At 37.4% G+C, this 27,184-nt stretch overlaps 2 protein-coding genes and 1 pseudogene across 11 annotated transcripts in view; 1 reads left to right on the top strand and 2 right to left on the bottom strand.

The window, feature by feature from the left end:
• The window catches only part of SUV39H2 (SUV39H2 histone lysine methyltransferase), a 46,237-nt gene extending 31,119 nt beyond the window's left edge, over positions 1–15,118 (top strand). Inside the window, exons 4-6 of the mRNA XM_066279138.1 lie at positions 666–812; positions 11,566–11,695; positions 12,471–15,118. Of these exons, the coding sequence (XP_066135235.1) occupies positions 666–812; positions 11,566–11,695; positions 12,471–12,577 (384 nt within the window). The 3' untranslated portion in view covers positions 12,578–15,118. The remainder of the gene's footprint in view (positions 1–665; positions 813–11,565; positions 11,696–12,470) is intronic.
• The window catches only part of DCLRE1C (DNA cross-link repair 1C), a 50,558-nt gene continuing 33,427 nt past the window's right edge, over positions 10,054–27,184 (bottom strand). For 4 of the 10 annotated variants that reach the window (XM_066279127.1, XM_066279131.1, XM_066279132.1 and 1 more), the window contains 3 exons: positions 25,643–25,737; positions 20,669–21,523; positions 17,739–18,364 (listed from right to left, as the gene is read on the bottom strand). In XM_066279127.1, the coding sequence (XP_066135224.1) occupies positions 18,132–18,364; positions 20,669–21,523; positions 25,643–25,737 (1,183 nt within the window). In that variant the 3' untranslated portion in view covers positions 17,739–18,131. Of the gene's footprint in view, positions 10,100–17,738; positions 18,365–18,848; positions 19,668–19,942; positions 21,524–25,642; positions 25,738–27,184 lie in introns of those variants that run through there. The other 6 variants (XM_066279136.1, XM_066279137.1, XM_066279128.1 and 3 more) reach the window with 6 other exon arrangements.
• LOC136338002 (large ribosomal subunit protein eL28 pseudogene) lies at positions 15,258–15,693 on the bottom strand (annotated as a pseudogene).

Raw genomic sequence — 27,184 nt, 5'->3', positions numbered from 1 at the left:
CTTTTTCTGGCTTAATAAATTCAGCTAAATTTGGTTGACATCATAAATCACTGTAGACATTTTTGATTTCTTAAGCTGAGCATGTGGTAAAGCTGTGTTATTAAGAGCAGAAATGTATGTGATGGTTTTCATCTACTGAATTTCATGAAAACAATCTATTATTATAAAACAAAACTTTCCATAGAGTTGACTGCATATTTAGCATACCTTCTCTCCTGTATTTGTAATAAATTTTTATTTGTAACTGCATACAGATTAGTTATAGGAAAAAAGACCCCTTTAGAGTTAATTTAGAGCACATATTCTCATAAACTTATAAACTTAGTTCTTGACATTTTATGTTCTATGGAAAGCTATAGTTGTGTGTAGCTTTTTGAACATTTTAGTAAACTAGAATGAAAATAGTACATGGTTTCAACTTAATTGTTGAGTTGTCCTAATTCCTATTTAAACAGTCATAATTCTTTTGCACCATTTCTCTTTCCTTTGTTTTTTTACCACTGTCTAGCTCTTCTAGAGTCATTTGTGTGAATGTGTGCTTTGATGACACTTTAATATCTTTTTAAACATTTGTAGACATCAATATGTTGATTAATATATTTATGAACTAGAGTTTCTTCAGTTCAGCAATACTGTATAATAATCTATACTTTTTTCTTTTTTAGGTAATCACAAGTGAAGAGGCTGAAAGGCGGGGGCAGTTATATGACAACAAAGGAATCACGTATCTCTTTGATCTGGACTATGAATCTGATGAGTTCACAGTGGATGCAACTCGATATGGAAATGTGTCTCATTTTGTGAATCACAGTGTAAGAAAGACTTAACAGGACTAATTAACATAATGGTTAATGATTTTCCGTAGTTGGGAAAAGAATTATCTTTAGACCACAGACCTTTTTAATATTTCCGGAGTATTTTAGTACAAGAGCCTCTTCTCCTTAGTCATGGTACTATTGCTATATTAGAAAAACTCATTAAGAAAATTCAAATTCCAAATACCATGCGTTTACAAGTCTTTACATATGTTACTTCATTTAAATTTTCCAACTTTATAAGATAGGTATTATCCTGATCATAGAGGAGGAAATTAATGAGCAGAAGAATTAAGAGGCAGAAAGTAGAAATTTTAAGGAACACATACAGCTACATAGGTTTCTTTTTTATTTATTTTTTATTAATTTTAATGGGGTGACATTGATAAATCAGGGTACATATGTTCAGAGAAAACATCTCTAGATTATTTTGACATTTGATTATGCTACATTCCCATCACCCAAAATCCAATTGTCACCTTCTAACTGGTTTTCTTTGTGCCCCTCCCCTCCCCCAACCCCGTCCCTCTCCTCTCCACACCCCGTAACCCCCACACTCTTGTCTATGTCTCTGAGTCTCATTTTTATGTCCCACCTATGTATGGAATCTATAGTTCTTAGTTTTTTCTGATTTACTTATTTTGCTCAATATAATGTTATCAAGGTCCATGTTGTTGTAAATGATCTGATGTCATCATTTCTTATGGCTGAGTAGTATTCCATAGTATATATGTACCAAAGCTTTTTAATCCACTCATACACTGATGGACACTTGGGCTGTTTCCAGATCTTCGCTATTGTGAACAATGCTGCCATAAACATGGGGGTGCATTTCCTCTTTTCAAACAGTGCTATGGTGTTCTTGAGGTATATTCCTAAAATTGGGATAGCTGAGTAAAAAGGCAGTTTTATTTTTAATTTTTTGAGGAATCTCAATACTGTTTTCCACAGGGGCTGCACCAGTCTGCATCCCACCATCAGAGCAGGAGTGTTCTCTTTTCTCCACATCCTCGCCAGCACTTACTCTGTGTTGTTTTGTTGATGAGCGCCATTCTGGCTGGTGTGAGGTGATATCTCACTGTGGTTTTAATTTGCATTTCTCTAATGATTAGTGATGCTGAGAATTTTTTCATATGCCTATTGGCCATCTGTATGTCCTCTTTGGAGAAGTGTCTATTCAATTCTTTTTCCCATTGTTGGATTGGATTGTTTGTCTTCCTGGTGTTGAGTTTTACCAGTTCTTTATAAATTTTGGTTATTAACCCCTTATCAGATATATTGTCAAATATGTTCTCCCATTGTGTAGTTTGTCTTTTTATTCTGTTCTTACTGTCTTTGTGAAAAAAGCTTCTTAGTTTGATATAGTCCCATTTGTCTATACTGTCTTTTATTTCACTTGCCTGTGGAGATAAATCAGCAAATATATTGCTGTGAGACATGTCAGAGAGCTTACTGCCTATGTTTTCTTCTAAGATGCTTTTGGTTTTACGGCTTACATTTAAGTCTTTTATCCATTTTGAGTTTATTTATGGAATGGTGTAAGTTTGTGCTCTAGTATTATTTTTTTGCAGGTAGATGTCCAATTTTCCCAACACCATTTATTGAAGAGGCTGTCTTTACTCCATTGTATGCTCTTAATTCCTTTGTCAAATATCAGTTGTCCATAAAGTTGTGGGTTTATTTCTGGGTTCTCAGATCTGTTGATTGATCTATATGCCTGTTCTTATGCCAGTACCAGACTGTTTTGAGTACAATGGCCTTGTAGTATAACTTGATATCTGGAAGTGTGATAACTCCCACTTTATTCTTCCTTTTCAAGATTGCTGAGGCTATTCGTGTTCTTTTTTGGTTCCATATAAAATTTTGGAATATGTGTTCTATATCTCTGAAGTATGTCATTGGTATTTTAATTGGTATTGCATTGAATTTATAAATTGCTTTGGGTAATATAGACATTTTAATGATGTTTATTCTTCTTAACCATGAGCACGGTATATGCTTCCACTTGTTCGTATCTTCCCTGATCTCTTTTATCAATGTTTTATAATTTTCCAAGTACAAGCCTTTAATCTCCCTGGTTAAATTTATTCCTAGGTACTTAATTTTTTTGGTTGCAATGGTGAAGGGGATTGCTTACTTAATTTCTCTTTCTGAGAGTTCATTGTTAGTGTATAAAAATGCCTCTGATTTCTGAGTATTAATTTTATATCCTGCCATCTTGCTGAATTCATTTATCAGATCCAGTAGTTTTTTAACTGAAACTTTAGGGTTTCCTATATACAATATTATATCATCTTCAAATAATGATAGTTTTAGTTCTTCTTTTCCAATTTGGATGCCTTTTATTTCTTCTTCTTGTCTGATTGCTGTGGCTAGGACTTCCAGAACTATGTTGAATAAGAGTGGTGAAAGGGGGCACCCCTGCCTTGTTCCTGATCTTAAGGGAATTGCTTTTAATTTTTTCCCATTGAGTATGATGTTGGCTGTGGGTTTGTCATAGATGGCCTTTATCATGTTAAGTATGTTCCCTGTATTCCCACTTTGTTGAGAGTTTTGATCATGAATGGGTGCTGGATTTTATCAAATGCTTTTTCTGCATCTATTGAAATTATCATGTGGTTTTTCCCCTTCCTTTTGTTTATGTGATGAATCACATTGATTGATTTGCGAATATTGTACCAGCCTTGCCTCCCCAGAATAAATCCCACTTGATCATGGTGTATGATTTTTTTCATATATTGCTGGATCCGGTTTGCTAATATTTTGTTGAGGAAATTTTAGCATCTAAATTCATCAGGGATATTGGCCTATGATTTTCTTTCTTTGTGTTGTCTTTGCCTGGTTTTGGAATCAGAATTATGCTCGCCTCATAAAAGGAGCTTGGAAGTCTTCCTTCCTCTTGAATTTTTTGAAATAACTTGAGAAGGATAGGAGTTAGTTCTTTGAATATTTGGTAGAATTCACTTGTGAAGCCATCAGGCCCAGGACTTTTCTTTCTGGGAAGATTTTTTTTTTTTTTTTTTTTTTTTTTTTTTTTTTAATATTCAGAAATTTATTTTCTGTCTTTGTCTCCCTTCCCAATTTCACCATCACCTTAAAATCGAATTTGAAGCCTCTTTTTCCCCTCTATTATTTTTTTTTAAATAAATTTTTATTAATGGTAATGGGATGACATTAATAAATCAGGGTACATATATTCAAAGAAAACATGTCTAGGTTATTTTGTCATCAAATTATGTTGCAAACCCCTCGCCCAAAGTCAGATTGTCCTCCGCCACCCTCTATCTAGTTCTCCGTGCCCCTCCCCCTCCCCCTAACTCTCTCCCTCCCTTCCTCCCATGTCCTCCCTCCCCCCCCACCCTTGGTAACCACCACACTCTTGTCCATGACTCTTAGTCTCATTTTTATGTTCCACCAATGTATGGAATCATGTAGTTCTTGTTTTTTTCTGATTTGCTTATTTCACTCCTTATAATGTTATCAAGATCCCACCATTTTGCTGTAAATGATCTGATGTCATCATTTATTATGGCTGAGTAGTATTCCATAGTGTATATGTGCCACATCTTCTTTATCCAATCTTCTATTGAAGGGCTTTTTGGTTGTTTCCATGTCTTGGCCACTGTGAACAGTGCTGCAATGAACATGGGGCTACATGTGTCTTCACGTATCAATGTTTCTGAGGTTTTGGGGTATATACCCAGTAGAGGGATTGCTGGGTCATAAGGTAGTTCTATTTGCAGTTTTTTGAGGAACCACCATACTTTCCTCCATAATGGTTGTACTACTTTACATTCCCACCAACAGTGAATGAGGGTTCCTTTTTCTCCACAGCCTCTCCAACATTTGCTATTACCCGTCTTGTTGATAATAGCTAATCTAACAGGAGTGAGGTGGTATCTCATTGTAGTTTTGATTTGCATTTCTCTAATAACTAATGAAGCTGAGCATCTTTTCATATATCTGTTGGCCATTTGTATCTCTTCCTGGAGAAGTGTCTGTTCATGTCCTCTTCCCATTTTTTTATTGGATTGTTTGTTTGTTTGTTGTTGAGTTTTATGAGTTCTTTGTAAATTTTGGATATTAGGCCCTTATCTGAGCTGTCGTTTGAAAATATCAGTTCCCATATAGTTGGCTGTCTGTTTATTTTGATATCAGTTTCTCTTGCTGAGCAAAAACTTTTAATTCTGATGTAGTCCCATTCATTTATCTTTGCCTTCACTTCTCTTGCCATTGGAGTCAAGTTCATAAAATGTTCTTTAAAACCCAGGTCCATGATTTTAGTACCTATGTCTTCTTCTATGTACTTTATTGTTTCAGGTCTTATATTTAGGTCTTTGATCCATTTTGAATTAATTTTAGTACACGGGGACAGGCTGTAGTCGAGTTTCATTCTTTTGCATGTGGCTTTCCAGTTTTCCCAACACCATTTGTTGAAGAGGCTTTCTTTTCTCCATTGTGTGTTGTTGGCCCCTTTATCAAAGATTATTTGACCATATATATGTGGTTTTATTTCTGGACTTTCTATTCTGTTCCATTGGTCTGAGTGTCTATTTTTTTGCCAATACCATGCTGTTTTGATTATCGTGGCCCTATAATATAGTTTAAAGTCAGGTATTGTAATGCCCCCAGCTTCATTCTTTTTCCTTAGGATTGTTTTGGCTATTCGGGGTTTTTTATAGTTCCATATAAATCTGATGATTTTTTGTTCCATTTCTTTAAAAAATCTCATAGGGATTTTGATGGGAATTGCATTAAATTTGTATATTGCTTTGGGTAATATGGCCATTTTGATTATATTTATTCTTCCTATCCAAGAACAAGGAATATTTTTCCATCTCATTGTATCTTTTTCGATTTCCCTTAACAATGCTTTGTAATTTTCATTATATAGGTTCTTTACGTTCTTTGTTATGTTTATTCCTAGGTATTTTATTTTTTTTGTTGCAATCGTGAAGGGGATTATTTTTTTGAGTTCGTTTTCTAATATTTCATTGTTGGCATATAGAAAGGCTATGGACTTTTGTATGTTAATTTTGTATCCTGCGACCTTACTATATTGGTTTATTGTTTCTAATAATCTTTTTGTGGAGTCCTTCGGGTTTTCGATGTATAGGATCATATCATCAGCAAAAAGTGATAGCTTTACTTCTTCTTTTCCGATATGGATGCCTTTTATTTCTTTGTCTTGTCTGATTGCTCTGGCCAGAACTTCTAGCACCACGTTGAATAAGAGTGGAGAGAGTGGACAACCCTGTCTTGTTCCTGATTTAAGGTAGAAAGTCCTCAGTTTTATGCCGTTTAATAGGATGTTGGCTGATGGTTTATCATATATGGCCTTTATCATGTTGAGATATTTGGGAAGTTTTTTGATAACTGTTTCAATCTCATTTGTTGTAATCGGTCTGTTTAGGTTTTCTGATTCTTCCAGATTTATTTTTGGAAGATTATATGTTTTAAGGAATTTGTCCATTTTATCTAGGTTGTCTAGTTTTTTGGCATACAGTTCTTCATAGTATTTTCTTACAATATTTTGTATTTCTGTTGTGTCAGGTGTTATTTCTCCACTCTCATTTCTAATTTTATTTATTTGAGTCCTCTCTCTTTTTTTCTTGGCGAGTCTGGTTAAGGGTTCATCAATCTTGTTTACCTTTTCAAAGAACCAGCTCCTGGTTTCATTGATCCTCTATATTGTTTCTTTAGCTTCTATGTCATTTATTTCCGCTCTGATCTTTATTATTTCCTTTCTTCTACTACCTCTGGGCTTTACTTGCTGTTCTTTTTCTAGTTCTTTTAGATGCAGGATCAAATTGTTTATTTGAGCTTTTTCTAGCTTCTTAAGGTATGCCTGTAATGCTGTGAACTTCCCTCTCAGTACTGCTTTTGCTGTGTACCATAAATTTTGAGTTGATATATGCTCATTATCGTTTGTTTCTAGGAATTTTTGTATTTCTTTCTTGATCTCATTGTTAACCCATTCATTATTTAATAACATGCTATTTAGTTTCCAAGTGTTTGAGTATTTTTTAGTTTTTCTGTTGTGGTTGATTTTTAGTTTCGTGCCATTGTGATCAGAGAAAGTGCTCGATATGATTTCAGTCTTTTAAAATTTGTTCAGACCGCTTTTGTGCCCTAACATGTGGTCTATTCTAGAGAATGTACCATGAGCACTTGAAAAGAATGTATATTCTGCTGCTTTGGGGTGAAAGGTTCTGAAAATATCTATTAAATCAACTTGATCTAGTGTGTCCTTTAAGTCTGCTGTTTCTTTGTTAATTTTCTTTCTGGAGGATCTATCTAGTGATGTTAGTGGGGTATTGAAATCCTCTACTATTATAGTATAGCTGTTGATCTCGCCCTTTAAATTCATCAAGTCTGCTTTATATATTTAGGTGCTCCTATATTAGGTGCATAGATATTTATAATGGTTTTATCTTTCTGTTGGATTGTTCCCTTTATCATTATGTAATGACCTTCTTTATCTCTTACTATAGCCTTTGTTTTAAAGTTCCATTTTGTCTGATATAAGTATTGCTACCCCAGCTTTTATTTCATTTCCATTTGCGTGAAATATTTTTTTCCATCCTTTTATCTTCAGTCTATGTGCATCTTTTGTTTTAAGGTGTGTCTCTTGTAGACAGCATATGTATGGGTCCTGTTTTTTTATCCACGCGGCTACCCTATGTCTTTTGATCGGATCATTTAATCCATTTACATTTAAGGTTAATATTGATATGTAATTGTTTATTGCCATTTTATTCTTTAAAACTGTACTCCTCTTTTGCTATATTCTTTTTCTCCTTTGATCTGTTTACAACAGGCCCCTTAGCATTTCTTGCAGCACTGGTTTGGTTGTAGTGAATTACTTGAGGTTTTTTTTTTTGTCTGAAAAGCTTTTTATTTCTCCTTCAATTTTAAATGATAGCTTTGCTGGATAAAGTAGTCTTGGTTGTAGGCTCTTGTTCTACATTACTTGGAATATTTCTTGCCATTCCCTTCTGTCCTCAAGTGTTTCTGTTGAGACGTTGGAAGTCATCCTTATGGGGGCTCCTTTGTAGGTGATAGCCTTTTTTTCTCTAGCAACTTTTAATATTTTCTCTTTATCACTTAGCTTTGGTATTCTAATTATGGTGTGTCTTGGTGTCGATTTCTTTGGATTTTTCATTAATGGAGTTCTCTGTGCTTCTTGAACTTGTGAGATGTTTTCCTGCCTTAATTTAGGGAAGTTTTCAGCTATGATATGTTTGAACAAAGTCTCTATCCCTTGTTCTTTCTCTTCTCCTTCAGGAACCTCTGTGATGCAGATATTATTTTTCTTCATTTTGTCACAGAGCTCTCTTAGAATTTCCTCAGACTTTTTGAGTCTCTTTTCTTTTTTTCTGCTCTGCTTCCATGCCTTCATTTATCTTGTCCTCTAACTCGCTGATTCATTCTCAGCTTCATCCATCCTGCTTTTAATTTCTTCCATTGTGTTCTTTATTTCTGATATTGTATTTGTCATTTCTGACTGATTCTTTTTTATTATTTCAATGTCCTTTTTTATATTTGCTATCTCTTTATTTAGCTGTTTGTAATGACTATCTATTGTTGTTCTAAGATCTTTGAGCATCCTAATAATCATTATTTTAAACTCTGCATCCAGTAATCTGTTTATATCTGACTCATTCAGGTCATTTTCTGGAGATTTCTCTTGATTCATTTGGGTTGCATTTCTCTGCCTTCCCATTTTGTCTGTGTAAAAGAAGGTTTTAGCCACTGGAGTCCACTGGGTGTGGCCTCTGTGTTCCCTAGGTGTGATCTGTCTGCAGTCCCGCAACCCCTTCTGCTGCTGCTGCCTAGGGCGTTCGGGTATGGGGGTTGCTAGTGCCAGTCCACTGGTGCTGTTGCTGTGGTTTCCGCCTCTCCTTCACGGGTGGGGCTGTGATCACGTGCTCAGGTGTACAAGCCTTGGTGGCCTTGGCCTTCGCCCCGCCCCTGCGGGTGGGGTTATGCTGGGCCCTGAGGGCAGGGGTAAGCACCTTTGCTCAGTTGTGGGTGTCTGCCTGATTCCTGGCTTCCGCCCCGCCCCTGCGGGAGGAACCTACTCGCAGGACAGCTGCAATCCTTGGCTCCACAGGCCGGGCGGGGTTGTGTGCCCTTGCTCAGTCACCGGACTCTACCTGTTCTGGACTTTCACTCCACCCTCATGGGAGGAGCCAGCTACCAAGTCAGGCCACAAGCCTCGGTTCCTGCGGGCCTGGCGAGGCTGTGCTCCTGCGCCCTTGCTCAAGGGCGGGTCTCTGCCCTTTCTGGGGCTCCTGTCCTTCCCCACAGGCTGAATTGCAGGCAGCCGCAGCTGGGTTTGACCACTTTCATGTGCCCCCTCTGCCCCAGCCTGGCAAGACTGAGCTCACACCTGGGTCTCGGTTATGGCCAGCCGTCCTCCGCCCTTGCTGACAGAACCGCCACCCGCCCTTGGGTGAGCCTTCAGCTGTGTGGGTGGGGGCGCTGCAGTTCAGACCCTAACACTCAATAGTGTAGTCCTGAAAGCTCCCTCCTTCTAAGGGACTCTGCTCTAAGTACCAGGGGAGAGCTTGTTTGGCTGGTGTCCTGCTTCCTTTTTCTGGTATTGCTGTTTCCAGGGGAAATATTCACTTCAGATTTGGGGAGTGACTCAGCCTAGGGGTTAGGGTGCTGTCCCTCAAAGTGTTTCTCCCTTTGCCTCCTAGATTACACTCTCTTCCCACTGCTCTGGTCCTTTCCTCTCTCCCGTCCCCCGGAGCCCCAGGGTGAGTGGTTGTGAGAGAGGTTTCCTGCACAGTCCCTTTAAAAAGAATCCTGGGTCTGAGAAATCAGTCTCTTTCTCACAAACAGTAACCTGTCTGGTTTCCAGCTAAATACCGTCCATACGCCTCTTCTAGGCTCTGGGGCTGCAGGCTGGGGCTTTGTTCTTGGGATTCAGGACCCTCCCCTCTCTGCTAAACTTACTTCCCGCCATGTGAGTCTCTCCCAGCTGCCATGTGCTCCGGGGAGCTGGGCAGTCCTCTCCGCTTTTCCGCTTTTCCTACCAGTCTCAGCGTGGCTTCTTCAGTGTTCTTCGTTGAAGAGTCCTCTTAGTTAGTCCAAAATTGGTTTTTCCAGATGATGGTTCTTAAAATTAAGTTGTAATCCACTTTGGTTCTGGGAGGTGGAAGTTGGTACATCCGCCTACTCCAGCGCCATCTTGTCTCCTTGCTACATAGGTTTCTTAGAGAACTTAACACAGCTAAATTTTAAGATATACCATGGTAGATTGCTGTAGTCTCCTAAAAGGTAAACATGTTAACATTTTTATAAGATTTAAGAATTTGTAGAGTATTAAAGTATTTAGGGGTATTTTTCTAAATTATAATTAGTATTCTTAATTTGTGCTGGAAAAGAACTTAGAATACAGCTGGAATGTTAACTCCAGAATCTTATACTCTAAAAACTATTTCCAAAAATAAGGGAAGTTAACAGTCATTGGGCACATACTAAGTGCCAGGTAAATACGTAACAGCATTAGTCTTGTGAGACATTTTCTCCATTTTATAGATTCCAAGGAAATGTATTTTGCAGAGTGAGTTATGTAGCTGACCATATAAGGAAGTAGACCAGTGTTTGTTTTTTTTTTATTTTTATTTTTTTTAATTTTTTTTGTATTTTTCTGAAGCTGGAAACGGGGAGAGATAGTCAGACAGACTCTCGCATGCGCCCAACCGGGATCCACCCGGCATGCCCACCAGGGGCGAAGCTCTGCTCACCAGGGGGCGATGCTCTGCCCCTCCGGGGCGTCGCTCTGTCACGACTAGAGCCACTCTAGTGCCTGGGGCAGAGGCCAAGGAGCCATCCCCAGCACCCGGGCCATCCTTGCTCCAATGGAGCCTCGCTGCGGGAGGGGAAGAGAGAGACAGAGAGGAAGGAGAGGGGGTGGAGAAGCAAATGGGCGCTTCTCCTATGTGCCCTGGCCGGGAATCGAACCCAGGTCCCCCGCACGCCAGGCTGACACTCTACCGCTGAGCCAACCAGCCAGGGCCGGAAGTAGACCAATGTTAAACTTTTGATGGATTTTATACCAAGTAACTAATTTATGATAAATAGTGAAATGCCAGAGACTTTGTCTCCTACTGATTTACTTAAATTTAGTCCTTAATAATAAATTTGAGATACTCTCAAAATAGATGTATTCTATTCAAGGACAATTAGACACTTGTTTTGGTTTCTTAGTGTTATTCACTGGATCTTTCTTACATATTCCAGAATTTAGTGTAGAGTTCTCAAAATCTCAAACAATTCCAAATAGGAGTTTAAGCAATGAAACCCCATGCAATATTAAATTTGTGTCCTACGGTGCTGACTTGATTTTTTAAATGCAGTTGTTCTTTAAATTTGCCTTACTATTTACAGGTGAACTGATAATGTTATCTGGGATTTGCAATAACGGTCTCCAGAAAAATTAAAAAGTCAAGAATAGATGAAACAGGATTAGCAATAATGTTAATTGTAGAAGCTGCATAGTGGATACATGTGGACTTAGTATATTATATTCTTTAGTTTTATGTATGTCTAAGATTTTCTGTAAGTGAAAACACTATATTTAAATGTGTAAGTTTCAAAGACTTCTAAATAATCAACTTAATTTCTAGTACATCTTAAAAAACAAATACTCTGGGCAATTGAAAATTTTATATGGCATGTAGAAGAGCTCATTCAGGTAATTTTTACTTAAATGGTTTGTAACATTCTTTTTTAGTGTGACCCGAATCTTCAGGTGTTCAATGTTTTCATTGATAACCTTGATACTCGTCTTCCCAGAATCGCATTATTTTCCACGAGAACCATAAATGCTGGAGAAGAGCTCACTTTTGATTATCAAATGAAAGGTATACTTTCAAGTACAGTTCCACTGGTGTGAAGTTGTTTTAGTGTGAACAATCTATTCAAAAATAGGAAGAGATCTTAGATCATCTGAATCCAACTGATATTAAAGATGAAAATAAATGAGGTTATAAAAGTTTGTCTTTTTACTCAAGGCCTCAAAGCTAATCTGACAGCTAAAATTGGAATCCAGATCTGCCAGACCTTGAGCTGAGTAGTGTTATTTCTTCTACGTCACATTGCAAACAGCTTTTTCATAACTTTCATTATGGAAGCTTATTATAACATCTTTTCTTGATACTACTTGCATTTAAAAAATTGTAAGCCTACATTTCTGAATCTTTAGTAAGAGATATTCAAAAGATTAAAAGTGTGATTTAAATCACACATGAAATTATTTTATTTCATTCCTACTAGGTTCTGACTTAAAAAGAAATTTAGTTCTGTTTGCTTTATTGTGATAATGTGTTTTCTCTCTTTTTTTTTTTTGCATGATCTATTACTATTTGATTTTGCTTTGTGGGTCTTAAATAATGAAATAAATGATTGCATATTGGATTTTCCCAGTAAATTTCATCATTTCAGAAATCCATTGTCATAAATATGGGCTAATAACATACACTTTACCTCTTTTTAGCCCACACCATCCTTTCAAGACAGTTAATTCATAATGATTTGTCTCTGAATATTCACATTTATTTAAAGCTGATAGAAGGTTTGAAACTTATTCTGAATTGTCTTAACTGTCTTTCTCCTGTATCTCTTTTTCTACACGTTCAGGTTCTGGAGATATATCTTCAGATTCTATTGACTACAGCCCGGCCAAAAAGAGAGTCAGAACTGTGTGCAAATGTGGAGCTGTGACTTGCAGAGGTTACCTCAACTGAATTTTCAGGAACTAGAACTGAGGATAATTATAGTTTTGTTTTCTTGTAATGTTAACATTTTTAAAATAAATATTTGGGACTTTTTCCTATTATCAAGATTATATTATACACTACGTTAATTTATAATTCCTGTTTCTAACTATTGGCCAAAATGCATTACTGATGCTTCTGAAGAGAGGGACACAGGGTCATATAGACCGATTTGAAATATACCTAATTAGTGTTTAATACTAAAGAAGGAAAACTATACAGATCACTATATACAGACTTAAGTAGTCTGTGTGACTAGAGAAATGCCTCCTTCAGTGTTTAAAGTGTTAAACTGGCAGTGTCACAGTTAAGATCAAACATTCAACTTGCCATATACCGTGAATTTAGAGAAATATATTGCTCACAAAAATTAAGGGATATTTCAAAATGATTGTGAAGCTATAAAATATCCCCTCATTTTTGTGAGCAGTGTAGTTAATTCAGTTTGAGCAAATATACAAAGTTCTATTTTTGTTATGATGTTGTTCCTCCTGTTACCTATTTATTACTGTAAATATTATACTTGTATTGAAGATAAATGATACTGAATTATACCTTATTTTCTACTTTCATTAAAACATTGAGATCTTAATGATACAGAAATTTAAGGTCTAAAATTAAATGTGAAAAAGATTACAGCTTCCTTCCATATTTTGAAGCAATTGAGACCATTATTGAAGGGTGTATGTTTGAACCAGTACTTCTTAAAAGTTTTTTAATCCTGTAGAAGAAAAAAATCTCCAAAAACTTTTCTCTAAAATTCTAGAATGGCTGGCCATTACGCCTCTTGGAAGTAACACAGCAGTGGGACTAGGAGATTCTTTTTTTTGGAGTACCAGGCAGGGGAAAGAGCCCCTTTCTAAAACAGTAACTTGGAGATCCATGTTGAGTACTTCTGGTCTAAACAAACAAGATACCCCCGAGAGCAGCTGCACATAGCGATGTTTCACACAACATTAACATTGCATTTTCTGAGTTTCAGGCTGTTTTAACATTTCCTTTTCACCAAACTCAACTATTTTTATATTTCCTGCAAGGTCTTCTTTAAAAATAATCTATATTTTGAACTGATACTTATTTTTTTATATGAATTTTTTAAATGTGATAAAGGTAAACTTGGATTGTCCAAAGAGTGTGCCTGAATTGTAAGACCATTTATTACTTGAACTATGAAGACTGAAGTGGAATATATTCAGTGTTGGTTTTGTTCATTCTCCTGCCTAGTAAAACCTCAATCAGAAAAACTGTTTTCATCTCTTTCTGATTCTGGGTTTTCTAATCATAGTGTCCAATGTAGGTAATTGTAGCAAGTAAATCTAGCTTTCAGTATTCCTGAGCTCATTGGCCTAGGCTTTAATCCCCTAAAAAAAGCTTGGGTAAAATTGAGCTGACTTTATGAATGCAGCATTTCAAGTATCTTCTTAATTCTTAACCTCTTTTCTGGAAGAAGCTTACATTTCATTATTATATTGGTATTACATGACTGTGCTTTCATAATGTAGGGTAAATTGTTTACATGTTTAGAGCCTCAGTATTTCTACTAACCAGAATTTGCAGAAGGTGTCAAAAAATACATATTTTTAGTGCCATTTCGTGTTCCTTTATGAAAAAATAGTCACGTGGTGTCAGTGGTGAGATAGCATGATTTTAACAAGTTGTTCCCAATGGGCAAGCATACTTTGAATTAGAGGTAAATTTAAAGATGTAATTTTCATAATCTTTTTTAAAAGTCAGTGTTTTACTGTCTAGTTACCTAATCTTGTCTACTTTTTTGCGTTAAAAAATGTGAAACTGGAAGGCAATTTTCAGTCAACTTGTTATGTCCTTATTAATGGAAATGTAATGGGCCTTTGAGATGTTAATTACCTATTACCCTTATTTTATTAAAAAGCTGAACTTAAGCAGTAAAATAATAGAAACTTTTTTATTTACTGATTTTAGGGAGAAACATCAATTTGTAATGTATGTGTCGTGACAAGATTAAACCTGCAAACTTGGCCTATCAGGACAATGCCCTAACAACTGAGCTATCTGGTCAGAGCTAATAGAAACTATTTAATTGTAGCTTTTAGGAGCTTTAACTATTTTCAATCAACATTTAGCTTCTCTACATTAGTTTCCTAAGTTGTCAGAATTTTCAAATATTCAAGGGTAATATTTAGATCAAGTTTAAACTCAATTGAACACCTGTATAAGTTGTGTTAATACCATTGTTTTTAGTATCTACTTATGAGAATTGTGATACAAAATTGGTAATCTCAGGGTTTTTGTTTTCCATATATGCAAAATCTAGATAGCACTTATTCTTATGGTTCAACAGTTTTTCTTTAGCAAATAAATTTAGTTGGGTATTTATTTATTTATCATGAGTAAGCTTTGTTTCTGAATATTTTACTGTCTTTTCCAGTATTGCTACAAAAAGTGTTAGGAAAATACTGATGGTATTCCTGACTACCTGCTATGAAGATAAACCAAAGGATTATATATCATTTTCAATGTTACTTTCCTTTTTAAAAAGTTTGTTGTTGTTTTGGTTCATACATTTGGATATTAAAGTATAATTTACACTTAGTGTAATGTGGATGGATGTTTCTAAAAATTTTTGAGCATTAGTCACCAGGTATTTAAACCAATTTCGGTAAGTACTGTCTCAAACTGCAGAGGTTTTTTGGTTTTGTTTATTGGAAAATTGGCTGATTGATACCTTTATTTGGGGTGAGGGAATTGGCCCAGCTTTTGGTGAGGCTGGCCACTTCTTCACCATCACAGGCTTTTGGCTGCAAAGGATGGTGCTGGCCCTGCTGATGGCAGCCATGCACAGATCTGGGTGGTCTTGATGGTCTGCATATAAGAGGTGGCCGACTTTGTCTAGCTTGATCTTTGCTTCATGACAACCATTATACCTTTGCCTGGGGCCACCAGCTCCATACCCACCATCTAGTGGTGAATCTGCCCATTGTAGGGAAAGGAATTGCAGACCTTCAGATTATTGGGTTCGGTACTTTGCATCTGCTCATTCCTCTTGATCAGGAAGCTGGAGCAGTGGAGCAGTTCCATACGACCATCCATTACGGGTGGGCAGACATGGCAGCAGCTCCTCTCACTGCCAGCCCCTGACGGGAGAAGTGCCAAGGAGTTTTAGAATTAGGGCTAATATTCCTTGAGTAAGTCTTAGGCCTTTATATGTACTCATGTACTTCTCATAACTGTGGGGTTGGTGCTGTACTGTCCTCCCAGTACACTGAAGGAAGTAGGTTTAGACTGGTTAGGTAACATTAACATGACCAAGATCACCCAGCTAGGAGGCAGTCAACTATGCCTATTTTTAATGAATTAAATCAACTTCAAACACACTTTCTTAAAAAATCAGTTTCTACTATTAAACTTCTAAGTCTTGGATTTCTCTCTAAGGCAAATGTAGCTAGCCGCTAGATTTCTTCTGTGATATACCTTGGTATTTTGAAACTTTTCCCTTGCCCTGCCTTGCCTTTCTCTTTCTTTTCCTATCTCCCTTACTTTCTCCTTTCCTTCTTTACTGTTCTTAAAAGTAAAAACTCAAGTGGCCATTATAATTAATTCTGCCCACTGTTATGCTCCTTCTGAGAGGTCCTATTGCATAGTGATTAAGAGCATGGACTCTGGGGCCTGAATTGCCTGTATTTCACCCTATACTAGCTATGTGAATGAACCTCTCTGTGCATGGGGATAATAAATGTGTCTACCTCAGAGGGTATTATGAGGATTAAAGGAGTTTATATACAGTGTGTAAAAGAATTAAGCATTATCACAAAGTACCATATGTAAATGATTAGCTATAATTATTCTAGACTTTTAAGTTCAGAGTATAAACCTGTACCCAATATACGGGGGATCTGTGAATAAGTTCAAACCTGAATTCAAGGGTCAGCTATATAAAGCTATACTTGAACGTCTTTTGTGATCACAGTAAGTTTTTTGATCAGTCTGTTCTAGTCCTCTTTGTGCTTAAATTCATTCAGCCACCATTATGCCAAGTTCGCATATAAAACAATGACAGTATGGCAGTATATAATATTAAACTGATGGTGTGATTATAGAATGCTAAGAATATATTCAGAAGAATGTTTACAGGCATGTTTTGAATACCCCCCTCTTGGATCATAAGCTATACTATTAAGCCTTAAGTGTCAGAGTATACAGATCTATATACTTGATTACATGATTTTTTTTTTAATTTTTCAGAGATTATTTTATTGGAGGGCAAAAAACTGAATGGTTTTTTAAAAATTTTTTTAATGTTACATGATTTTTAATAAACTAATTTTTAGAGCTATCAATAAAATATGAAGTCTCTGGTTTTCAGTAATCGGACTATTGTATAGTAGTTATGACTAGATATTCCAATGATATACAGTTCTTATTGGTTCTATATTCACTTGGAATTTGGGCAAAATAAAATGAATACAACTCTAATAAAGACTCTTTATTATTGCCCTTCATAATAAAGTCTGCAGAGCATATTTCAGCCAAAGCTCAGAGCAGCAGCTCAGTTACTGTAGAATTAAAGGGTCAGTGTTTCTTTAAAACTCCTTGTAACCTCCCTTATATTCCTTTGCCGTAGGTACCTTACTAGGGTCAGACCATTCCTCATTGCTCTATATATCATATTAATAAAATAAAATTAATTTAGGGTAGAGATACTTCCCTAAAATTGTGACCCAACAGGTCCTCAAAAACCAACCAGAAATTACTAGGCCCTTATGTTCAGCCCTATCCCTTAAGAACCATGTCAGTTTCTTCCCCTCATCCCTCCACTTGTGCCAGTTTCTTAGCTGAAATGTGAAGCCTAGGTGTCCCTGTTCAGTTTTCCCATGTAAATGGACAGGGGCAAATCTGTCCTCCCAACATTTGAGACTGGTACATTCCCTTCTGGAGAAATGAGTGGCCTGGCTTCCTGGGTCCTTTTGGCATTGCCTCATCTGAGTACCCTGTTGATTTCCTCTCCCACTAATTTTAAGTATCTTAATCCTAATTAGCCTTGTGGATCCAATACTTATCATTGGTCTAATTACCTTGCAGCATGGTGATACTGTGTATCATTGTTAGTATAATTGTTATATATTGGGTTGGGGAATAAGTTCGTAGCGTTTTTACCAAAGACTTTTATTTAAACAAAAAACAATAATTATATCAATGTTAATCAATTATATATTCGCCATTGCTGTTTACAACCTCTTCCCACCTCTCGACCAATTTGTTGATGCCGTTACGCCAAAAATCGCCTGGTCTGGTGTCAAAGAAGTTGTTGAGCCAGTTTTTAAGGACCTCTTTGTTATTGAAGGTAACGCCCTTCATATGGTTTGACAGGGAGCGGAAAAGATGGTAATCGGTTGGTGCAAGGTCCGGAGAATACGGCGGATGCTGAAGGACCTCCCATTCGAGCTCTTGGAGTGCAGCTTTGACGACTTGTGCAACATGGGGCCTGGCGTTGTCGTGAAGGAGTATGGTTTGACCATGTCGATCAGGTCTTTTCAGTCGAATAGCCTCATTCACGCGGTGTAGCTGGGCAATGTAGAGCTCCTTGTTGACCGTGGCATTCTTTTCGAGCATTTCTCAGTTCTTCATCGAATTCAGAAGGCCTTCCGCTGCGGCACGTGTCATCGACGTCAAAGTCGCCATTTTTGAACTTTGCAAACCATTTCCGTGCTGTAGACTCACCTATGACACCTTCTCCATACACGTCGCAAATGTCCCGGGCTGCTTCAGCAGCTTTTTGACCTTGATGAAAAGCAAAGAAGAGCAGGTGTTGAAAATGTTGATTTTTGCCTCCTGGGTATTCCATTTCTAAGCCTCAAAACTAATAAAAAATTAAATAACTCAAAAATACAATTAACATAGTTTTGTAGAGCAGAGAGTTTTATCGAATGAATACTTACCCTTTGCCAAACAGCAAACAAATCGTTGTAAAAGAAAATATAAAAACGCTACGAACTTATTCCCCAACCCAATATATGCTATATAGTTGTATATAGCATACAACTATACTAACAACGCGTGTGCACACACACGCCAGGGACAGAGAGGGACAGACAAGAAAGGGAGAGGGATGAGAAGCATCTTCCTTGTGGCATCTTAGTTGTTCATTGATTGCTTTCTCATATGTGCCTTGACCAGGGAGCTACAGCAGAGCGAGTGACCCCTTGCTCAAGCCAGAGACCTTGGCTCAAGCCAGCGACCCTGTGCTCAAGCCCGCGACCTCAGGGTTTTGAACCTGGGTCCTCTGCATCTCAATCCACTGCGCCACCGTCTGGTCAGGCTCATTGTTAGTATTCAATATAACTGACCTACAAATTGTCTTAAAGACAGATTCCACTTAAACTAGTTTTAAGTGATATATCTGCTTTTGCCACCATAATCTATAATGTATCAGCATGCCAAAGTGCTTATTAATATTAAAATTTTTATTACATCCACAAATAAATAATTATACCACTGTATTCACACCAATATTCTTAAGTGGTGTAACATCTTCTGAGGTAAGTAGGTGGTTGAGTTTCCTATAACCATCAGTTTATAGGTATAGGTCCAAGTCCCTTTCAGATTGAAGTATTTTTTATGACCCAGTATATTGTCAATCTTGGTGAATGTCCCATGTGCTCTTTTTTTAAAATTGATTTTAAAGAAAGGGAGAGAGAAAAACATCAATTTGTTGTTCCATTTATTTAATCATTCATTGGTTGGTTATTGTATGGGCTCCGACTGAGGATCAAACCAGCAACCGTGGCGTATCCATCTGGATGATGCTCCAACCAGCTGAGCTGCCCAGCCCCAGCCCACATGCTCTTGGAAAGTATGGATCCTTTTGTTGTTGGAGTAGCAATTAGATCCAGTTGCTTGATGGGTGATAGGTCTTCTCTATTCCTGTTTTCTGTAAACTAAGTGTTACTGTGAGAGGAAAGTTGAAGTCCCAGCTATAATTGTGCATTAGTTTGTCTTCTTTCAATTGTTTGTGCTTTGTGTAGGCATGCCTTGTTTTATTGCACTTCACAGGTGGTGCATTCTCATCAAGATCGCAGTAGACCTTCCACCAGCAAAAGGGTTGCAACTTATTGAAGGCACAGATGATTGTTAGCAATTTTTTAGCAATGCCTATTTTTAAATTAAGGTATGCTGGGTTTTTTAGACATAATGCTATTGCACACTTAATAGACTACGGTATAGTGTAAGCATAACTTTCATGGGCACAGGGAAACCAAAAATATTCATGTGACTTGCTTTACTGCAATTTTTGCTTTGTTGCAGTGGTCTGAAACCAAACCTGCAGTATCCCTGAGGCATGCCTGTATATTTTGAGGCTTTTGTTAGGTACATACACATTAGAAATTGTATCTTGGTGAATTGCACCTTTTCTAGCCACTCCAGCTGTCTTTTAAGTAGTGTTAACATGGTATATCTTCCACCCTTTTACTTTTAACCAACCTACATCATGTGAAGTGAGTTGCATAGACAGCATATAGTTGGGTTATGTTAATTTTTTCCAAACTATCTTTTTATTTTGTTGAGACTATTTTTATTTAATGTAATTATTAATCTGTTTGAGTTTAATCCTATCATATCTTATTTGTTTTGTGGGTTTTTTCATCCATTTTTTGTTCCTGTTTCCCCTTTACTGCCTTCATTTAGGTTATGTGAGCACTTTTAAGTACTCCATTTTAATTTATCAAGATTTTGAGCCTGACTGGTGGTAGCACAATGGACAGAGCATTGACCTAGGACACTGAGGACCCAGGTTCGAAACCTCAGGGTTGCAGGCTTGAGCATGGGATCATTGACATGGTCACTGGCTTAAAGCCAACATCACTGACTTGAGCAAGGAGTCACTGGCTTGGCTGGAGTGCCCCAGTAAAGGCATGTATGAGAAGCAATCAATGAACAACTAAAGTGCGGCAACTATGAGTTGGTTCTCATCATCTCTCTCCCTTCCTGTCTGTCTAAAAAATTTTTTACTATTACCTCTTTGTTTTTTTAGTGGTGGTTCTAGGATGAATTCTTAAGTAATTTTTCCAAGTGCTAAACTCTCACCTGTTGTCAGCTTCTCATATAAATACTGTAAATGCTCTTGTTTAGGTAGCTCAGCTTCTGGAGTTGAGGGAATTTCAAAATCAGAGGAGCTCTGTGAATCTGCATTGGTGCTAAGAGTCAATCTTTCCTGAGGTATGTGTTTCCTACTGCTTACAGTAGTTGGTTCTTCAACACTAGGAATGACACTCACCTCTTCAGAGTAAGTGTCCTTTGGACAAAGTACATTTTGTTCCATCTGAGAGGCAGGAAGATTCCCTTTGATTCTTGATCTATAGCCACCTTTATTCAAGAAAGTAATATCCCCACTGTTTCTCTCTTGGGAAGACAACAAAACAGTGTCAGATTGGCTGTCCCATCCTTGACTTCCTTGTTCTGAGACGTGTGTGGACTGAGAGGAATTCTGAGAGGAGATGTGAGTTGACTCACCATCAGAGTCACTGAAAAGCTTTGGTGACTGAGAGCCCCCCGCCTCTGTGGAGGAAGTGAAGTTTTCCAAACCATCATCTGTGAAGTCATCATTTCTTTTATAGAACGCTTCCCACTGTGGTACTTCCGTATCAGCCTTTGGCTGGTGATGTGTGACAGGACCCGGATCTTCCTGAGATGAGGCTGAGATTTGTGATTCTTCTTCACTTTCACTGTTGGATTCTTCACAATCGATAAAGTTTTCCCAAAGAGAAGTTTTCACACTCTCTGCTTTAATGCATCCTGTGCTCTGTTTCAGTTTTTCAGGCTGGTTTTGTGATGCTGCAGTCACTGGGAATATCTCAGAGTGAAGAATTTGCTGGTTTGGAAGTTTGTGCCTTATAGGTACTGGCAGAGGGTCATCAAACAGGTCATCTTCCTCCGCCTCTGCTGGGGACAAACAAAACAGGTTTATAAGAAATACAGTATGCAAAGGGAGCTCCTTTGTGCTTTTAATTTAAAATCCAGTTTGTAACATTTAGCTACATTTGTAATTCATGGAATTGCAAATAATAGGGAGTATGCTCTTCTTCCAAGAGAAATTAAAAAGCCCTTTATTCTTGGGACAATTTAACTACTACCTTGCAACTTAAATGTCAGACAATGAGTTGAGAATACAGACCTGTGGTACCCAGATAAAGGCTACAATACCTATATAGTGGTTCTTATTTATTTATTTATTTATTTATTTTTAGAAAGGTGGGAGAGAGAGAAAGAGAGAAGGGAAGGGAGGAGCAGGAAGCATCAGCTCCCATGTGTGTTATGACCAGACAAGTGCAAGGTTTGGAACCAGTTACCTCAGCGTTCCAGGTTGACGCTTTATCCACTGCGCCACCACAGGTAAGACACATTAGTAGTGGTTCTCAAATCTGGTTGATCATTAGCATCATCTGGAGAGCTTTTTAAGGAACACAGCTTTCAATATCTCATATATCTCATTGCGCACCTACTGAATCCCTTAAGGTAGGACCCAGTAACTTGATTTTTGCTTTATTTTTTAAGTCCCACAGCTAATTCTGTTCACCAGCCAGGTTTGTGAACCATCCAGACTAGAAGAGAGGTTTGAAAATACTAGATGCTCAAACTGACTGATTTAATATAATGACAACAGTTAATTTTTTTCTAAAGTTTTCCTTCTATAAACATTTTATTGCTACCTACTTTGTGTTTGTTATGAATATTTGTGTCCTCCCAAAATTCATAATTTGAAACTAATCCCAATGTGAAGGTATTTGGAGGTGGCACCCACATAATGGGATTGGTGTCCTTGTAAAAAAAAAGGAAGACAGATTTCTCAATGCCCAAGCACAAAGGAAAGGCCTGTGAGCACACAGTGAGAAGGGAGCTCTCTACACCCAGGAAGAGGGCCCTTGCCAAGAACTGAATCTGCCAGCACCTTGATCTTGGAAATCCCTGCCTCCAGAGCTGGTTAGTGCACAAGGCTGTGATAGATACCAGGGGAAACACAGATTAGGTCAACTTGAACCAATATACTTAATAAGCCACATTTAGTGTTGTGTACTGATTATCTGCACATACTGCATTAGTATATAGTGAGCCCAGTCCACTTAATTTCTTAAAATGAGGAAACTTAACTTGGAGAATGAAATTTAATATATGAAATATATGTAATTTTATATATGAAATATTTTTAATTTATATTCTCACAATTTAATATATGAAATATACATAAAATAATAAGGCACAGAATTGGGAAAACATTTTACTGCCCTATAATAGCACCTAACCTAAGATTTAAATGCTCACAAGACTACTTTTTGTTCTAGTGCTGAATCTGGTATTAACTTATAATTACGAACTTCTTAAAAAGATCCAAAGCTGATTTCTGAGGACTTCAGTGAGCTCCGATGCTGTCTTATAACTCAGTAAGATTCTTAGTCTAATTTAAAGACATACATTTCACCAAAGAAGATCAATAAATAGAAAATAAGCACATGAAGAAAGCTCAACACAAATAGAGATGCAAATTGAAACTAGAACAAAAGACCACTTTACCCCCACTAGAGTGGCTGCAATCAAAAAGATAATAAAAAGTGCTAGGATATGGAGAAATTGGAATCCTATATTGCTGATAGAAATGAAAATGATGTGTTCAGTTTGGAAAACAGTTTGTCAGTTTCTAAAAATGTTAACACATAGATTTACTGTATGTTATGGGCTAAATTTATCTCCCTTCTCCAACCCCTACCAAAAAATGGTTTCGTATGTGGAAGCCCTAAACCCCAGTTGGCTATATTTGGAAATGGAGTCTCTAAGGAAATAAAATTAAGAGTAGGACCCTTATCCAACAGGATCAGTATCCCTTATAAGGAAACATCAGAGATCACTCTCCCCCCACCCCCAATCCAAGGCACATGCACCCAAGAAAGACCATGTGAGAACAGACCAACATGGCAGCCACTTACAAGCAAAGAGAAAAGGCTTCAGAATGAAACCTACTTTGTCAGCACCTTGATCTTGAAATTCCCAGCCTTCAGAACTATGAGAAATAAGTTAGTTGTTTAAGCCACAGTCTGTGGTATTCTGTTTTGGCAGCTCAGGCAGACTAAGATGCCATATAAGCCAGAATTTCCACTCTGATGTTATACCTAAATAAATAAACTATATATCCAAACAAAAACATACACAAATATTCACAGCAACATTATAACTAAAAGTAGAAATAACCCAAATGTCCATCAAGTGGCAAGTGGTTAAATGTGGTATATTCATACACTGAATAATATTATTTGGCAAAAAAATGAAATACTGATACATGCTACAAGATGGATGAAATTTTAAAACATGCTAAGTGAAAGAAGCCAATCACAGAAGACCAGATATATGGTTCCGCTGATATGAAATGTCCAGAAGAGATAATCTGGAGAACCAGACCATAGCGTAGTAGTTGCTTAAGGCTGGAGGCAGTAACGGGAGTGACTTTAAATGAACACTGTTCTTTTTGGAATAATGGAAACATCTGAAATCAAATACTGGTGATGGTTGCAATTTTAAAAATTGATAGTTTAAAGCAAAAAAAAAAAAAGTACTGTAATGTATTTGTGAAGTTTAAAACAAGTAAAATGTATGACAACAATAGCACAGACTGGGAGGGAAGAAGTGGAACTAGACTGTTGTAAGCTTCTTAAACCATACTTGAAATAAAATATTTATCTTAACTCTTCATGTTGATGGGTTAAACATGTATACTGTATACCACTACAATAAAACAAAGAATTACAGCTAATAAGCCAATAAGAGATGAAAAGGAATCTGTCAGTACTCAATCCAAAAGAAGGCAGAAGAGAAAGAAGAAATAAGGAATAGATGTAACAAATAGCAAGATGGCAAATTTAAACCTCACCATCTCAATAATTACACTAAACCTAAAATGGTCTATGCACTCCAATTAAAAGGCAAAGATGATCAGATTGGCTATAAAAATCAAGACCCCAAAATATGCTGCCAATAAGAAACCCACTTTAAATATAAAGAGAGTTAAAAATACAGAGATGCAAAAGATGCCATGTTCACACTAATCACAAGAAAGTGGAGTGGCATGGCTGTGTTAATAGCTAACAAAGTTGATTTCAAAGCTAAGAATGTTAGAAGGATAATAGATGAAGCAAAAAGAGAGAATGGCAAAGAGAATGGCATATGCACAATTATGAGTGGAGATTTCAACAACTTTGAATTGATAGCGTAAGTAGAACAAACAAAGCAGCAAGGATACAGAAGACGAACATTATCAACTAACTTAACTGGCATGTATAGACACTTCACCCAACAGCTTCAGTTTCCTTCTTGGTACTATGGAATGAGACCCCTTATAGGTTTTTTTTTGAGGTTTAGCTATAACATGGGAAGGCCACACAGTAGGAGTTCAATAAATAGTATCATTATTATCTATGTTTTGGTCATGTATTAGCTATATGGTACAGTGACTGGCTCTCTGTGAGAGCAATGAAAATTCAGAATCCTAACCACAAAATCACATAAAACAACAGAGCTTTGCTCAGAATCTGATACCCTAATTTCCACATTAGAGTTTACCTATAATTTTCACTGGAAAATGAAAGTAGCAATGAAAGAAGGTAGAGAAGGACAGGGGGAAAAAAATTTTGTACAAGCACTATGGATCAATCAGATTGAAAATGATGGCAAGAAAAGTTCCTGTTAGCATTGCCCAATATCTTGAAGGAAGTGTTCAAGGATAATAGCACAGCCTCTCCGTGTGGCCTGTACAAACCATGGGGCCTATTTCCAGAAAGCTGAGAACATCCAGTACAAGCACAGCTCTCCGGCACTTGTTTTAAAGTTGTGATGGAGATGGAACTCTTGGTTTTACAGGCTGAAGATAGGAAGGCTAAGCCCTTCCTGAGACCATGTGACAAGTCTGAGTGACAGTCCTAGGTCCACCTCTTCCCAATGCAGCTTTCACCAGAACAGAGCACCCTGAAAAGCACTCTTATAGGAAAACCACACCTCTGACCCTAGGGTCATTCTTACCAGACTCCAGGTGAGCTCTTCTAGCTCTCTTCAGTTTTCCAAGTGGTTTATACTTTGGCTCAGTGCTTTGAGAAGATCGGCATAAAGGCTTTAAGCTGAAATGAATACAAGAATTTTATTTTTCCTCTGGAATAGCTAGAATGTAAGCATCATTTACAGATATTAACTTGACCATGGGGAAAATCATTACTACTTTTAAGAACTCAAAAGCAATGTTTGATAATTAAAAATCACTTCAGGCTCTGGCCAGGTGGCTCAGTGGACAAGGCAGTAAGATCGCAGGTTGGACTCCATAAGGCATGTACAACAAGCATCAAAGAATGCACAACTAAAGAACAATTAAGTGAAACAAGGAGTTGATGCTTCTTTCTCTACTTGCTCCCCCTTCCTCTCCCAAATCAATGGAGAAATAAATCACTTCAATATATAATAAAGTGCTAATACAACCTGGTGAGAATCTAATTGTAGGCTCAAAGGAAAACAAAACTCTTACAAGCTCCTGCACTGCAGAAAAAGAGTTCCCTATTCTAAGAAACTTAAAGTATATATACACCGATGCTTTCTGGCATTCAGGCAATACAAAATAGCTAGCTGTTTTCCTACCCTGTTTAATCAGGTTTACTTATCTCTTGCAAGAATCTCACGAATTTGATCACTTCTTTCTATAGTCTGAAAGCTAAGACCCTGTCAAGATAAACTATAAAAGGATACAGAAATAAGATGTGTGGGTGTCCTGCCCTTTTATTATTAATTTTAATTTACTGTGTTTACATAATAGATTCTAGTGTCCCCCCAAAAGCATCCCCCAACCCCCATATTCCCTTCAACATCCCCTTTGCCCCTCCCTGAAACGCCCTCCCCCCCCTTCCTTCCAGGATTATCCCATCCTATCATCCCCTTTCCCTCTGTCCTCTTTTCCTCTGGTTCCTTTGATCCCGCCTCTGTCTCAATTCTGTTCCTCAGTTCACATTGTTCATTGGATTCCTCAAATGAGTGAAGTCATATGATATTTTTATTTCTCTGCCTGGCTTATTTCACTTAACTATTTTCCAGGTCCATCCATGTCGCAAAAGGTAAGATTTCCTTCTTTTTAATGGCCCCACAGTATTCCATTGTGTATATGTACCACAGTTTTTTAACCCACTTGTCCACTGACAGACACTTGGGCTGTTTCCAGATTTTCACTATTGTGAACAATGCTGCCATAAACATGGGGGTACATTTCTTCTTTTGAATCAGTGGTTTGGTACTCTTAGGATATATTCCTAAAAGTGGGATAGCTGTGTCAAAAGGCAGTTCCATTTTTAATTTTCTAAGGACTCTCCATACTGTTTTCCACAGAGGCTGCACCAGTCTGCATTCCCACCAGCAGTGCAGGAGGGTTCCCTTTTCTCCACATCCTCGCCAAGCACTTATTCTGTGTTGTTTTGTTGATGAGCGCCATTCTGACTGGTGTGAGATGATATCTCATTGTGGTTTTAATTTGCATTTCTCTAATGATTAATGGTGTTGAGCATTTTTTCATCTGCCTATTGGCCATCT

Source organism: Saccopteryx bilineata, chromosome 5 (assembly GCF_036850765.1).
Source record: "Saccopteryx bilineata isolate mSacBil1 chromosome 5, mSacBil1_pri_phased_curated, whole genome shotgun sequence".
Taxonomy (NCBI): Eukaryota; Metazoa; Chordata; class Mammalia; order Chiroptera; family Emballonuridae; genus Saccopteryx; species Saccopteryx bilineata.
This window is presented reverse-complemented; position numbering and strand designations above follow the sequence as displayed.